The 14,566-nt window shown below is 37.0% G+C and overlaps 1 protein-coding gene across 1 annotated transcript; it reads left to right on the top strand.

Annotated features, from left to right (window-relative positions):
* Window positions 1-987: 987 nt before the first annotated feature.
* Window positions 988-3,514, top strand: LOC103438618 (thioredoxin-like protein CITRX, chloroplastic). The gene is made up of 4 exons (XM_008377150.4): window positions 988-1,315; window positions 1,680-1,802; window positions 2,668-2,748; window positions 3,055-3,514. The coding sequence occupies exons 1-4, from the start codon at window positions 1,079-1,081 to the stop codon at window positions 3,169-3,171; spliced, it is 558 nt and encodes a 185-aa protein (XP_008375372.1). The 5' UTR covers window positions 988-1,078; the 3' UTR covers window positions 3,172-3,514.
* The last annotated feature ends 11,052 nt before the right edge of the window (window positions 3,515-14,566 follow it).

Below are 14,566 nucleotides of genomic sequence, written 5' to 3'. Positions count from 1 at the left end.
ATTCAATGGCTTTTAATAAAGAGTGATGTGTGAGAAACTAAAAATGGTGTGTGAAAATCATTTCCTAACTTACTTGGAATGAAAACGAGAGTGATTCCAAATCCTTTTATATTATTTTGATTCATGACTTTTTAGTCGTTTGTTATCACGCATGAAATTAAAACAGTTGTGACCCATAGCAAACAAAACTACAAGGTTTAGTCGTCATCCTCGGTCTATGATTGGAGTCGGTGGCAACCTCTCGTCCACCCTTTGAGCTTGTCTCAGGTCTAGGTTTTATGCCTATTCCCTCCCCAAATGTTATGACAGTAGTGGCATGTGCTCTTTGTATTTGCTTTTATGTTTTGGATGCACTTTTATTGATTCTTGTGGACTGTTTTTCTCTTCGGACTTATTCTTCTTTCTATTAGCATTTTATATTAATGAAACTTATTATGATTGACAAAAAAATATTAAATCGGTAATTCAGCTTGAAAAATCAGGATTCAAATTAATGGAAAGTAAACATTTTATAGAAGTAATTACAGTCTTATTCTCCTAGATCCCATAGTCCAAGTAAATAGTGGTAGCTCACTGTTTGATCTTAATCCAACAGTTGGTGGTCATTTAGTTTTTGTCTGTACTATTTTATCTACCGTAAAATTAAATCGAATAATAGGTGACCATCAATTTCCTGGATCAGGGGGTCTTAGGCCTAGTTTAGTATTCTTAAAGCACAACATAAACAATTTATTAAAAAAGCACAGCAACCCTAATCTGGCCCTTAGAGAATGAGAGTTGAACTAAACGTAATGGTAGGATTTTTACCCTCCACTCCAAACTTCAATCACATAACTTTCCAATCTCAAGTAAACATCACATAGGAGTTGAATTTGCAAATTGTTTATGACTGTATAAATGGGCTTTTGTATGGGCTCTGTTAACGAAAATGACTTCATACCACTTCAACCCAAATGGGCCCAGTAACCATATCTAAACGTGTTTGTCTGCTGGGATTTATTGCTTTCGTTTCGGATTTAGGATTACAGTCAAGTCAAATAGTGTAGAACGGATTACTCTTCGAGCTCTGTAGAAAAAAATGGCTCTCTTCCAAACACAAACACCTCCTCCTATCTACAGCCATGGCTTTAGCTTCAAAACCCACAGCTACTCTCCCTTGGCCTTACCATTTCATCTCCCACCGCCTTCCCTCCCTCTTTCTGTCTCCTCCATGAAAACCCACGACCAAAGCTCACTCTTTTCTCCCTCAACAGTGAAAAGAAAGTTGCTTTGCAGCCCCCCTCATGGTAAACATGTCAGAGAAGATTATCTTGTGGTAAGTTATTCCTGCAAATGCTTGTTTACCTTAGCATTTTAATTACCCATTACAAGTTGGTTATTTTTTTCTTCAATTCATGAGTTTTTCCTACTTAAAAGTGGTATTGGTTTGATGGGTTGGTTTGTATTTCCAAATCATTTGTCTGTTTGGTGAGAAAAATGCAGTTAAATGATGAATTAGGAGAATTGAATTTATTTGCAGGGCTTTACTTCTGTTTGGGAAATGGGAAAGTATGGAAATTTTCTATTTCATTGGATTTGTTTGAAAACCAACTTGGGATTCGCAGTTTTATTTATTTTCCATCTTTTATACGTCCTGAATTTTAAATTTGAGCTTATTTAATTCTTGTTTGGGAGGGCAGAAGAAGGCGTCGGCCGAGGAGGTCCAGGAACTGGTAAAAGGAGACAGAAATGTACCCATTATTGTTGATTTCTTTGCAACATGGTGTGGACCCTGTATATTGATGGCTCAAGAACTTGAAATGGTATGCTGTGCTGCTTTGTATTCAGATTTCAGTTATTGTTTTTTTTTTTAGATTTAATGGTTTACATGCTTAATTTCCAAAAAATTGTACTTTGATATCGATATCATACTGTTTGTTGGAGGATTTCTATCATGCTAAACTGAAATATGAAGCTTTCGAGCACTTCCTTCCTAATCTTGTGTGTCTGTTGTGGTGATTGGAACCATTTTGCGCAGAATATGATTGCATACTGTGCAACATGTATGTATCTTTATCTAACACGCACAAAATTTGGTAAGAAGAGGAGGAAGAACTGAACAGTTAGATCCAGCATTAAATCACTCCCTCGTATGTTTTAGTTTTGATTGTAGAAAGAGATTTAGCAACCTTTTTCTTACTTCTCGTAGACTAGGATTCTCCTCGTGAAATGAACCGGAGGATTATTCGCCATTTTCTGTGATTATTCAGTATGGTTATAGGGATTGGTTATATCGCTGTTTTCTATGATTCTCACATTTAGTTTCTTTCGGAATACAAACATGGTAAAGTTTCAATGCCATTTGACTATCGTGGACCTAATTGCTGTCTGTTGTTTTGATTAACGGACCACTGGAAACCAAAATGCTTTCACAACTGAAGTGACTCTTCTATTTTGTAGACGGTTTGGTTTGCGGTTTGAATATTTTTGGTTGATGTAGAGTACTCCACTTTGGATCTAAATTTGTAAATTGTCTCTAATTTCTTATATTCACTTAAGTTGCAGTTTTATAGAGGGTTGTAAAATTTTCATACAGCAAGTCTATATAATATAAGCACCTGACAAGTGATGATTTCCGAGATTTGCAAACACAGAAGTAACGTTGAAAACTTTTAATTTCCATAACAGCTCGCTGTAGAGTATGAGAGCAATGTACGAATTATAAAGGTTGATACGGATGATGAGTACGAATTCGCACGCGACATGCAGGTAATTGTTTTTCTTCCGTGCTTTGAAGGCCTCCTTGTTGCACTGAAATTTCTTTAGGTAATTTTTGGCATCTAATAATCTTTATGAGCCTTACAAATTTATGCATCTGTAGCTAGATTTGTTCGTAGAAAGATACTTCTACATCATACCAGATTTTATGTTAGACTGTCAGTCTCAGTGATAAGTATTGTGGATAAACTGGGTGGAATTTTCTTATTATCTATGCTTGAATGAGATCTATGTTTGAAAGCAATGAATGAATTTAGTGGCAAGTAACTGACAAAAGAATGCTTCGTTTTGAATCAGGTACGAGGATTGCCAACATTGTTATTTATCAGTCCAGATTCAAGTAAAGATGCCATCCGGACTGAAGGGCTCATCCCGTTACAGATGATGAGGGATATCATTGATAACGAAATGTGAAGGAGTACGTGATTTGTTGCTACATAATATGTGGAGGCATGCTCTTGTTTTGTGATGGTACAAGCATTACCATCACTGTTTGAGTTTTGTTATGTCATAATAAATTTACTGACTGATATATCGCCTTGGAGTGAACAATTTTGTAGCCATAAGATAGCGAGTAGATGTGGTCGTTGTAGGCATGTTTAAATGTAAGGATGCGCGTCCGTCACACATCCTCGCACAGTTAGAGGTGCAGGGATGTTTTGTGATGGTACGAGAATTACCATTCTTACTATTGTTTAGTGATCGTACCTAAACCCTAAACCCTATAAGATAATGAGATTTTACCTCTTTTTATTAAGCTGCAAGTTCATGGTAGTCATCAAACCAGCAGTCTGTAAGTGATATTAAAGTCAAATGGATTTGGTTTGATTAATTAGTGCCTTGCTGGATATAGCAAATTTGTTAGAAATGAATAGATTTTGTGGAGGCAGAAGGCAAAGGTTAGGCTTTTTAGTCAAAATAGTCTCTGAAATTTACATAACTCATCACTTTGGTTCTTGAAATTTAAAATCAATAAAAGTGGTTCTTAAGTTTGTCCACCATCAATCATTTTGGTCATTCTTTGAGAAATTATATTAAATAAGGATCAAATGAAAAAAATACCTTCAATTTAATAAACAATGGGCCAAAATGATTAGAAAAAAATTGAGGGTATTTTTTGTCATTTTATCCTTATTTAATGGAGATTTTTCAAGAAATGATCAAAATGATTGATGGTGGACAAACTTAGATACCACTTCTACTAATTTCAAATCTCATGGACCAAAGTGATGAGTTATGCAAATCTCAGAGACCATTTTGGCTAAAAAGCCCAAAGATCATGTGGGTCAAGGAAGAAAGTGGGAGATGGCCCTAACTGTACAAGAGATTTTTTTTCATTGTGTCGAAAACACAGTCTAGTATATCAAGCGTCATAATACAAGTGACTAGATACTTGGAAAAAAAAATTTCAACCACTTATATTTTGACACAGTGTATACTGAGTTATATTCCCAACATACTGAAAAATTTCTCAAACTACACAAGATGAAAGATTAATTGAAATTAAATTATTAGATTTCACAAGAATCTTGAAATTAATATAAGCTTAATTTTTTAGCTACGCTTTTTGGAACTTCATTTTAATTTCATTTTGCCAATTGTAACTCAAAATTCATCACCTTGCTCCTTGAAACTCAAAATTTGTTCTACTTTGACTTGTGGACTCTCACTTCTCCCTAAAACTTAAAGGTCGAATACTAAACATACGCGTTAATATTAAAACAATCAAAGGATATTAAATTTAAAAGAAATTAAAGAGATAAAAAAATAAAAAATAAAAAATTGATTAGTCTAGTGCATCCAAATCAAATTTGTCACATCCTAGACCGGCTTCGCCGTAAGACGATATTGTCCGCTTTGGGCCCCAGTCATGCCCTTACGGTTTTGTTTCTGAAAACTCACACAAGAACTTCCCAGTGGGTCACCCATCTTGGAAATGTTCTTGTCCGAACTCGCTTAACTTCGGAGTTTTAATGGAATCCGAAGCCAATGAGTCCCCAAAAGGTTTCGTGCTATATGTAGGTGGGCATGTACATATAAGGCATATCACCCCCTCTTCGTTGATCGATGTGAGATGTTACAAAATTCATAAGAAATTAATAGATCAAGCAATGTGGAGAAAATTTTGAGTTTTATAAAAAACGACTTTCAAGTTTCAAGAGGCAAAATTGAATCAAAATTGAGTTTTCAGGGGGGCAAAGTAAGCGAACCTTGAGTTTCAAGAAGTAAAATTTGACTTTTGAATTATAGAGAGCAAAATAAAATTAAAATGAAATAACAGAGCGCATAGCTAAAAATAAGTCATTAATATATTTGAAGGTTCTGATTGGCATGATAAGAATAAGGTCGATCACGGGGTGGTTGGAGACGCCCTTTGAAGAAGATATATGACATCTAAATCCATTGTCTTTCTAGTCCGTCTTGCTTTTCCCTTGTCGCCAAAAGTCACAGGTTGCTGCACTCAATTTCTCCAGTTAACTAACGCAGAAAGAGAAAATGAGCATGTGAAAATCATTTTTATGTTTAATGTGTAGACTGTATAATGCCTCTTTGGAAATATATATCCCAACTGATGAATAGATATCCCGACTTTTCATCTGTCGGCTATAAGGTGGTTGCTAGGGTTGGGAATTCCAAGAGGATGTAGTCAAATAAGGATTTTAAAACACTTTTTTAAAGTGATAGATTTGATAGGATCGTAGAATTCTTACAACATTCCAATGGATTTTCAAGGATTATTATGAATTTTTGAGAGACTTTATTGTCATTTAAAAAATATTTTTTTAAATAGAAAATAAGAATAAAATAAAAAAATTATAAAAAAAAAAGGTGATGTCGGAGCAATTCGAATCTGGTCATCTTCCTGATTCTCGTGGACCTTACAAATTCTTTTGAAAAAGCTCGATGGTTGGGACAGAAGAAATGAGGAGCAAAGGAATGAGGGTGCTATCACAAGACTTTTTGCTGATGCGCATCATCTCTTAAGAGGGAGGACCAACCAAGAACGTTTGTAGCAGAGAATGATTGATATCCTCAGTGAGAGAGAAAAAGAAGGGGAGTGGGGGTTGAAATAGCAGTTTAACGACCAAAATAGCAGAGAAACTACTGCATTTCCCAGTCTATTGTGGTTAAGTAATAGTGATAAAAGGTGGTGCTGGCGAAGATTGAATATACAATGGGAGAAGAGGGACGAGGGGATGAGAGGAGGTGGGTCGGATAAAGTTGACCTGGAGAGAGAGTAGCTACTTGAGGGTGGAGGTAGGATTCTTTATAGCCTTTTGATGCGTATCAATAATATATAATTTTACATAAAATCTCTATTCAGTGAAAATATTGAAAATTGAGAAGAATGTGCAGAAGATAAGCGAAACGTTATATGGATAGCAGTGCACCACCCAAACAAAATGTATCACTAAATTATAATTGTGCCAAACAGGCAAGAAGCGTACAGCTATCTCATAGCTAGCAGTCGATGCAGTCGATATAATCTAAATATATTAGCTAACAATATTTACACAGCATTAGAAATGACGAAGTGTCCGGCCTCCGGACCGGCAGGCGAAAAGGCGAGAAACAAGAGAGCAGCCATTATGCCAACCGGAAAGAACAAGAGCATCAATGGAGGAGGAGGCAGCGGCGGTAGTATCAACGGAAGAACCACCAAGAACAACGCCAGGCACGCCAGCACCAGAGCGGACCCCAAGCTCATACACTGCACCATAATATCAACGACGTCGTCAGACTTCCGACGACCATATCTCTCCTCAATCCGCACCTCACCAACGAAAATGCCTGAATGCAGCCTCCAGCAAACGACAAGTAGACCAGAAATTTTTATGGATACCGAGAACACAAATACTCCAACTTCAAGGGAAAGGCAATGAAGGAATGAAGGCTTTGACAGCGGTGACGGCTTCTATATATAGGATGGTATACGTGTAGGAGTGGCTATCTGGTGGATAAGCTTGAAAGGAGTTATGATGAGGCTGATGTAATGAGAGCCGTTGATTTGGGGAACTAAAAAAATAATGTGAGGAACCAGGTAGTGGATTGTTGTTTGGTTGATTGTAAGAAAAATCCTGTTTGGGGTGATGGTCCGAATCGGGGAGAATCGGAGCGTCAGATACCAAGATATTCGGCTGATACGTTCAGCAACTTCTACAGCAAATTTTATTACTTAATTGTTGGGTTAGGTCTTAGGTGTTCATTCTCATGTTTTATTTGTCTTTTTAAGTACATTATTTTACTTGTCACTAAGTACTACGATTTTGTAATATTTTGGTGCGTTTGTAAGTGAAAAATCTTAGGTATGAATTTTGTTGATGAAAGTTCTAATACTAATTTATTCATCAATCTCATTAATGTAAATATAATGTTGTATAAAAAAATATATTATTCTACTTTATTATTTTGATTTAGGGTAACTACGTTTACTCTTAATTTTTTTATTTATTTCATTTTACACGAAAATGAGAGTGAAAGTTGATACTCTTAAATTTATACCTCTTCGAACAAAGTAAAAACTTAAACGTTAACACATGATTTATATTTTGGTTAGCTTTATCCTTATATTGTATTAAGTTGGATGTAACGCTTATAGCTAAGTTGGTTAAGACTATTCTCCTTTATACTTGAGGCTTCAAGTTTGAATCCATCATCTTGTAATATCGCTTGCATAAAAAAAAAAGGTTACATATCGAAATGCATTCTGAGTACTTCTAAATTTTATATTTAGATATATTTTGCTTTTTCAATAAAATTACCAAACCCTATAGATGTATAACATGAATGAGACTACCACAATTCGTGTTAAGGCGCAAGTACATTTTAGCGTATGGTTGCGAAAGTGTTCACTCATAACAAATTGCCACAACTGAAATGTGAAAAATCTTTTCTTTTAGACAATTTTCGGACCCAAAAAGTTCGACTACACAATAGTTGGTCAAAATTTTGGACTTTGAATACGTGTCAAAACGTAACTAAAAATGTTCATGACTTCAATCTGAACCTTAGGCATCTTATGTCGAATATTTATAAATATGATGATCTTTTTTAGTAATTAAAATATAGGGTACATTTTTGTTCAATACCTGAAGTGGTCGTAGTACTTACCACCATATTTATTATCATTAAATAAGTTTATGTTTAGAGATTTGTGTCTACCTATCAAACAAATCTCAAAACTCAAACTCATTAAATGATGATAAATAAGATGGTGAGCATTACCATCATTTTAGACTGGTGAACAAAAATATTTCTAAAAAAAAAAAAACACTTGCATGAGTGGTACTCTCTCTATCTCTTTGATGGAGAGAAATGCAACTTACACTCGTGCAATATAAGTTTCTTTCAATTGAGTGATAACTGATATCTTTATTTGGTTTTTTAAGTATTGGTGAAGTAATATAAAAGAGAAAACATTTATCTAATGCTTCACACTATGCATATTCCCTCGTGCTTAAATCACTAACGATGCATACGAGATTTAACGAAACGCAAGAGTGAATATCTGATGACCACAAGATATTGCTCGTGCGTCGTTATATATACATATTGTTGTGCACCAGTATCCTAAAAAAAATAACGACAGAAAGACATGCATATATATATATATATATATATTTGGTATTTGGTATAAAAATCTATATCCCATATGCATGCACGAGAAGATTGATGATGACCTGGAAAGTGAAATCACAAGTCCCCATTTTGGCACAGCTGAGTTGGGTTGCGTCTCAGTTCAATGGATGAATACCAATGCAGCGTCAACTTACGGCTTTTTTCATTCCAAACATGAACATTGTCTGGCACAAATAAGTCCGGTCGAATAATTAAGCCAATGTTTACTGTTAAGTTAATATAAACAAATATTATGGCATGATAATAATGTGAAAAAAAGTTAATGTAACTGGTGGACGGTATTAGTGTATATTCTTGCATCTTCAACTTATTGTGTCTCAAATTCATCTCCTTTATTCCCGTAATGTAGATCCTACCGTTTGTAAAGATAAAAAAAAAGTTTCTAATCATGTAAATTGCGTTCAATATAGTATATAAATGATCATCTATAGGTATGCATATTTGGTGGCACCTATATTTTGTAAACCATATAAAACCCCATTTTCTTTTCATCATTTCATACTTCTACATTTTCCTCTTATCACTAAATCCAATCTCATCTCACACGTCATATTTTTCCTTGTCTCTTATTCGATCTATCATCAACGAACATTAGGTAATAAGCAACATGTGCAATTGTTGAGTTCTGCATGTGATGAATAACTTGGAGAATTTTCCTCTTATTGTGCAAAGCAAATTTTTATTTCTCAATTGATATAAAATACTTTTTGTTTATACCATACTTAGAGCCTCCGTATTTAGATCTCGTATAAATACTCAGGGAACTTAAATGTAATTATGTGATAAATGAAGGGGCAAATATGTAATAAGTGAAGAGCCCTTATTCTATAAAAGGACCCCTCACCCTCACAATTAGAAGAGGCCAATTCCTTAAGCCTCTTCCATCTAGATCAAAGCTCTCACACTTTCTCCGTCTCAAATACTCTTAGAGAAATACAATCAGTATGGATGTAGCCCAAACCTTGGGGTGAACCACGATACATCTTGTGTTATTTACATTTCTTACAAATTCAAGGTCGGATTTACGTTGTTCCAAGACCTCCAGTTTTGTGCATCAACATTTGGCGCCGTCTGTGGGAATCGACACGTGAATCTGCAAAACCCACACAGAAACACAAACTTTGCATACTCCATTACTCTACTTTGCACACCCATTTGATTCGACCATTTCTTCCATCTGCAACAACTTCCTCCGATCATTCGATCTTCCTAGATATCCAGAGACAGAGAGAGAAAGAGATGGAGTCCGACGTCCCACATATCGAAATCGTAGGAGAAGACGATTCGCTGCTCCAATTGACCCACAATGACACCATTTTCAAGCAACACCGACAACAAGAAATAACCCATTCACGAGATCGATCGATTTACACAAAGAATGAGCAGCGACAAGGCTCCGAATCCAACCGCTGCTTCTGCTGCATCGGCCATGAATGCATCAATTGATACTAGCAGCGGCGTTGACGCTGTGGCTAATGCTAACGCAAGCCTTCATCCCGGCGCTAAATCCAGCAAGGGCGTCAATGGCCTGGATAAGCTCATCCTCCATGATCCACGAGGCAGTTCCGCGAAGGCTAAAGTTTAATCTTGGGGTTCTAGCTGCGCCGCTCGCCCCGGTCAATCAAACGACGCGAAGACAGAGCTCAATGAGTCGACAATGGCGGTGACTCGCACCTTATGGGATCTTTCGAGTCGGTCCAGGGAATCGGCTTATGTTCCCAGTGCATCAAACTTTTTCTCTTCTCTCTCTCTGTGCAAACGCCGATGGCTGAGTAACCCAGATCGCAGATCCTTGACCTTCTATTTCGTATAGATTATTCCGCCTGCAGCTTTACGAGTACGAGCTCGCTGAAGATCAGCGAGATGCTCTGTGCGGCGTGCATGCCAGTAATTGGCCTGATCGAAGAAAGGCCCTTGTGTTATTATTAAAAATTGCAATGGTCCTGAACTTATCTGCAGAATGATGTGACGTCTGCTTTGGGCCTACCTCCTGTTTGCAAGGCCCCTGCCAATATCTCTAGATGTCCCGAATCTCTACATTTGGATCCTAAATCACCGGAAGCTCAAGTTTTCTATCAACTGGAAGGCAGGCTCACTCCACGAGCAGTCCAGAAAATGGATTATTCTGGTGGCTCCAATATAGATTCCTTCATTTACAGGGATGAATTTCGACTTCTCGTCATTGAAGTCAGTTCTGTGGATCTTGCATGTGCAGTTGAATCACATGAGAACAATGTCTAATCTGGGCAAAGTGTTGGGGTAGTTGCCAACCCAAATCCCATCTCTTGCGAATACCACGAGCACTAGTGGAAAACAGGAAGAAGATAAGATTCTTTCCTCATTATTAACTCTATTATCAATCCTTGTCTGTCATCTGAGAAAGGGAAAAGAGAAAAATAATACATAAAGCAAAAGCAAAGAGCAGGGATTCCTTTTGTTTGCCAAGTGGAGAGATAGAAAGAAAAGCAAAAGTGAAAAGAAAAAGCAAAAGCAAGGAATAAACACCCCACCAGAATGATGTGATTTACTTTTCTTGTTTCTGAATGGTGTAAATTATTTTTCTTATCTTTCGGTGACATCTGTATAAACCCCATCAGAGGGTAATAAATAAATAAATTAAAAAAAACGGCAAAGCCCAAAATAAATGGGCTGGCATGTTGTGGAGGGTGAAGGCCCATAAGCCCAAAATAGCACCAACCAGGTGAACCAAAGTACGTCCAGTACCACAAAAAATTATTCGGTACCCCACCGCTATTATCGCCAACTAGGTGATCAAAAGTACGCCCAGTACTCCAAAATTATTTGGTAACTTGCCGTTATTACCACCAACCAGGTGATGAAATGTACAACCCATACTCTAATATCATTTGGCAACTAGCCATTCATGCCACCAACCAGGTGATGAAATGTACAACCCGTACTCTCCTTCATGCCACCAACCAGTTGATCAAAAGTACGCCTAGTACTCCAAATTATACATGAGCATTACTCATGTCATTCATACATAAACAATCATGAGCATCACTCATGACAATCATACATAAACATTCATGACCATCATTCATGTCAACATTCACGAGCATCACTTATGTTAACATTCATGAGCATCACTCATGACAACATCCATGAACATCACTCATGTTAATCAACATAAACATTCATAAGCATCACTCATGTCAATCAGCTTCAAAAGCTTCATTTACAAAGCTCTAGCTTCAAAAGCTTCATTTATAGAGCTCTAGATTCAAAAGTGTCATTTACAAAAGCTCCAGCTTCGAAAGCTTCATTTACAGAACTCTAGCTTCAAAGCTCCACTTGCAAAGCTTCACCTACAAAGCTTCAGTGCAGGGTATACAAATACCGCCTCCGAACAATCGCCACTTCGGCCCATACATGGATTCAATTTGAAGTCTCCAGCCAACAGACTCTATTGACCGAAGACTTGAGGGACTACATTATGTACCATATATTGGGCCTCATGAAAAATACTTGGATGACTTAGCCCATTATTTATGTATTAAGGAGCGAGCCCTTATTCTATAAAAGGGATTCCCTCACTTTTATTAGAGAGCACCCATTATTCATGTACTGAAGAGCGAGCCCTTATTTTATAAAAGGGACTCCCTCATCTTATTAGAGAGCAACGCCGCCAGCTGAGCAACCGCCTCGCCGTGAGCATCACTCATAGCCCATCACTTATGTATTGAGGAGTGAGCCCTTATTCTATAAAAGGACCCCTCACCCTCACAATTAGGGAGGCCAATTCCTAAGGCTCCTCACCCCCTCAAGCTCTCACTCTCAGAGCCTCTCAGATTCATTATAGAGGCTCCATTTCTCCCCCTCAGAAATACAATATCAGTGTTGACGTAGCCCAAACCTTAGGGTGAACCACGATACATCATGTGTTATTTACATTTCTTGCAGATTCACGGTCGGATTTACGTTGTTCCAAGACCTCCGGTTTTGTGCATCAACACCTTTATAAGTCTTTTTTTACTTTCAAAATGACAGACAATCGTTGCGTTCAAAATAATATGATTGGTACGATAGATAGATATGATGAATGTGCAGCATACGCACAGAAACATGCAGATAGACTATGCAGTGTATGTGATCTTCTAGTTGGTATTATCAAATTAGGAGAGCATTTACGTTTTGAATCAAACAGGCGCGTCAGAAGCAGACGATTGGATATGATAGGGATGTTGTGCATGCATGAAAGAATATGTTCAAGTTGGTACATATTCCCACTTACTTTTGGTGTTATACAGTGTATCTGAACAACCCTTTCCCACGCGCTTACCCTTCCTTTTCCTGCACTCAATCATCATTGAATCTAATTAATATTCTTCCATCCTACCTATCTTTCTCACAGCTTTTTGGTTTTTGGTATGTGATGTGGAAATGAGATTATCTCAGAAGTAGGATTTTCCGTCATCTCATGTTTATGACACAATTTCTGTCATAATATATAAATATTGTGTAAAAAAAATGAGGTGACAGAGAGTGTGGATGCAAATTTCCTCCTTCTTATTTTTGGACAAAATTGCACTTACAAAACAATTAACACCTTAGGGTCAAGGCCAAGAGCTTCACGCGCCCACGACGGCTTTGGCCGAAGAACCTCTGATACCAAAGTTATAATTTAGAGAGAAAAAATGTTTGGAGAGTTTTTTTAGTTTTACAAGAATGTGGACCTCCCTTTTGGAGAAAATGTGAGGCTTTTTATAGGAGAATGGCTGGCCTCTTGGGTGAGAGAGGACCGGCCACTTATCTCCTTTTGTGGGCTAGGTTCTTGATTTAGGTTGAATTTAGGAGTTATGGGAATAATTGACTAATTAATTTAGCAAATAAAATTATTGCCAAATTAACTAGCTAATTAATGTGATAAAATAGGTAAATATGATGAGATCAACAAGGGTGGCCGGCCCTTTGGGATTTTTGGGTATATTTTGAGGGTGCTTAATTGGTGATTAATGAATTAATTTCCTAATTAATCCATTAATTAGCCAATTAACATCCACTTAAATGGAATGTTATGTAGGTTATAAAATAATTACCTAAGATGAGGATGGATGAGAATATCTTTGAATTGGTTACCTATTTTGGACACTTTTGACTTGATTGACGAATGATTGTACGCTGCTCGCGCGTAGGAATCCCGATATGCCTCAAGGGTATTTTTGTCCTCTTTTACCCAAAAATCCACGTGTCGCCTTGTGATTATTTTTGGCTCCACAGAGAGTCTTTGAAGAGTCCTTATTTTGAGAGAGTCTCCTTAGCATTTCTCATATGGTATTAATTTGGTTTGGAAAATTAAATTTAATGGTATTTGAACTGGGAAGAGATCTCCTCTGAATCTCTCCCACTAAGTCCTAGGGATCCAGAGATCTAGACCCTTGAAATTTGATCAAACGGCTACAATTATTATAACTTTTAGAGGGAACCCTGTTTATAGCCGTTGGATTAAATTTCAAGAATCTAGATCTCCAGATCCCTAGGATTTGGTGGGAGAGATCCGGAGGGGATCTCTTCCCATTTGAACTATAATCCTCGTTTCAGTGTACCAAATTTTGTAGTTTTGTTGTAATGAGTCACTTTTAACCTGAATTTGTTTTCTTGTTTCAAAGAAGATGGGGGTGATTCGCACCCGTCGTGATGCGGATCTTTTAAGTGTTTGTTGTTGGTGACTTACAAGAATAACATCTTAATTGAAATGGTGAAATGATTCAATAAATCTTCTTCTTTTTTTCCATAAAAAATTGCAACAAAATTATTACTCATATGGTATTATTGGTGTAATTTTCCTTTGTATGATTCTTCCTTAGTGTTTGTGACGCTGTAAAGCTTAAAAAGGTATCTGTGGCTGCAAACCAATAATGATTGAGATCAAGATCTCGGGTTTGGTAGTCTAAGCATTTCGGGAGAGAACCTACATTTCGGTTGTGAGGCGATCTTTGACTAGTATAGGCTTAAGCATCTTCAATGAAGTAGACAAACGAAAATTTGAACCTATTTTGATGAGCTTGGCAAAAACATGCTCCAGTGGTGTAGTCAATTGGGTAGGCAAATTTTGTTTACACCAGGATAATAGGCAACATTACAAGCAAATCGAGCCCCATGTTTCTATTTATAATAAAGTGTTTGTGGAGGAAGAAGATAAAAATAA

The sequence above is a fragment of the Malus domestica genome, chromosome 07, assembly GCF_042453785.1.
Source record: "Malus domestica chromosome 07, GDT2T_hap1".
Taxonomy (NCBI): domain Eukaryota; kingdom Viridiplantae; phylum Streptophyta; class Magnoliopsida; order Rosales; family Rosaceae; genus Malus; species Malus domestica.
The sequence above is the reverse complement of the archived record's forward strand: the minus strand, read 5'-3'. Positions and strand labels throughout refer to the sequence as shown.

Excerpts from the sequence above, each read along its gene's own strand:
- LOC103438618 (XM_008377150.4), top strand. The coding sequence starts at position 1,079 with ATGGCTCTCTTCCAAACACAAACACCTCCTCCTATCTACAGCCATGGC. Across the intron at positions 1,803-2,667 it reads TGGCTCAAGAACTTGAAATG|CTCGCTGTAGAGTATGAGAG; the intron begins GTATGCTGTGCT and ends TTTCCATAACAG. Across the intron at positions 2,749-3,054 it reads AATTCGCACGCGACATGCAG|GTACGAGGATTGCCAACATT; the intron begins GTAATTGTTTTT and ends GTTTTGAATCAG.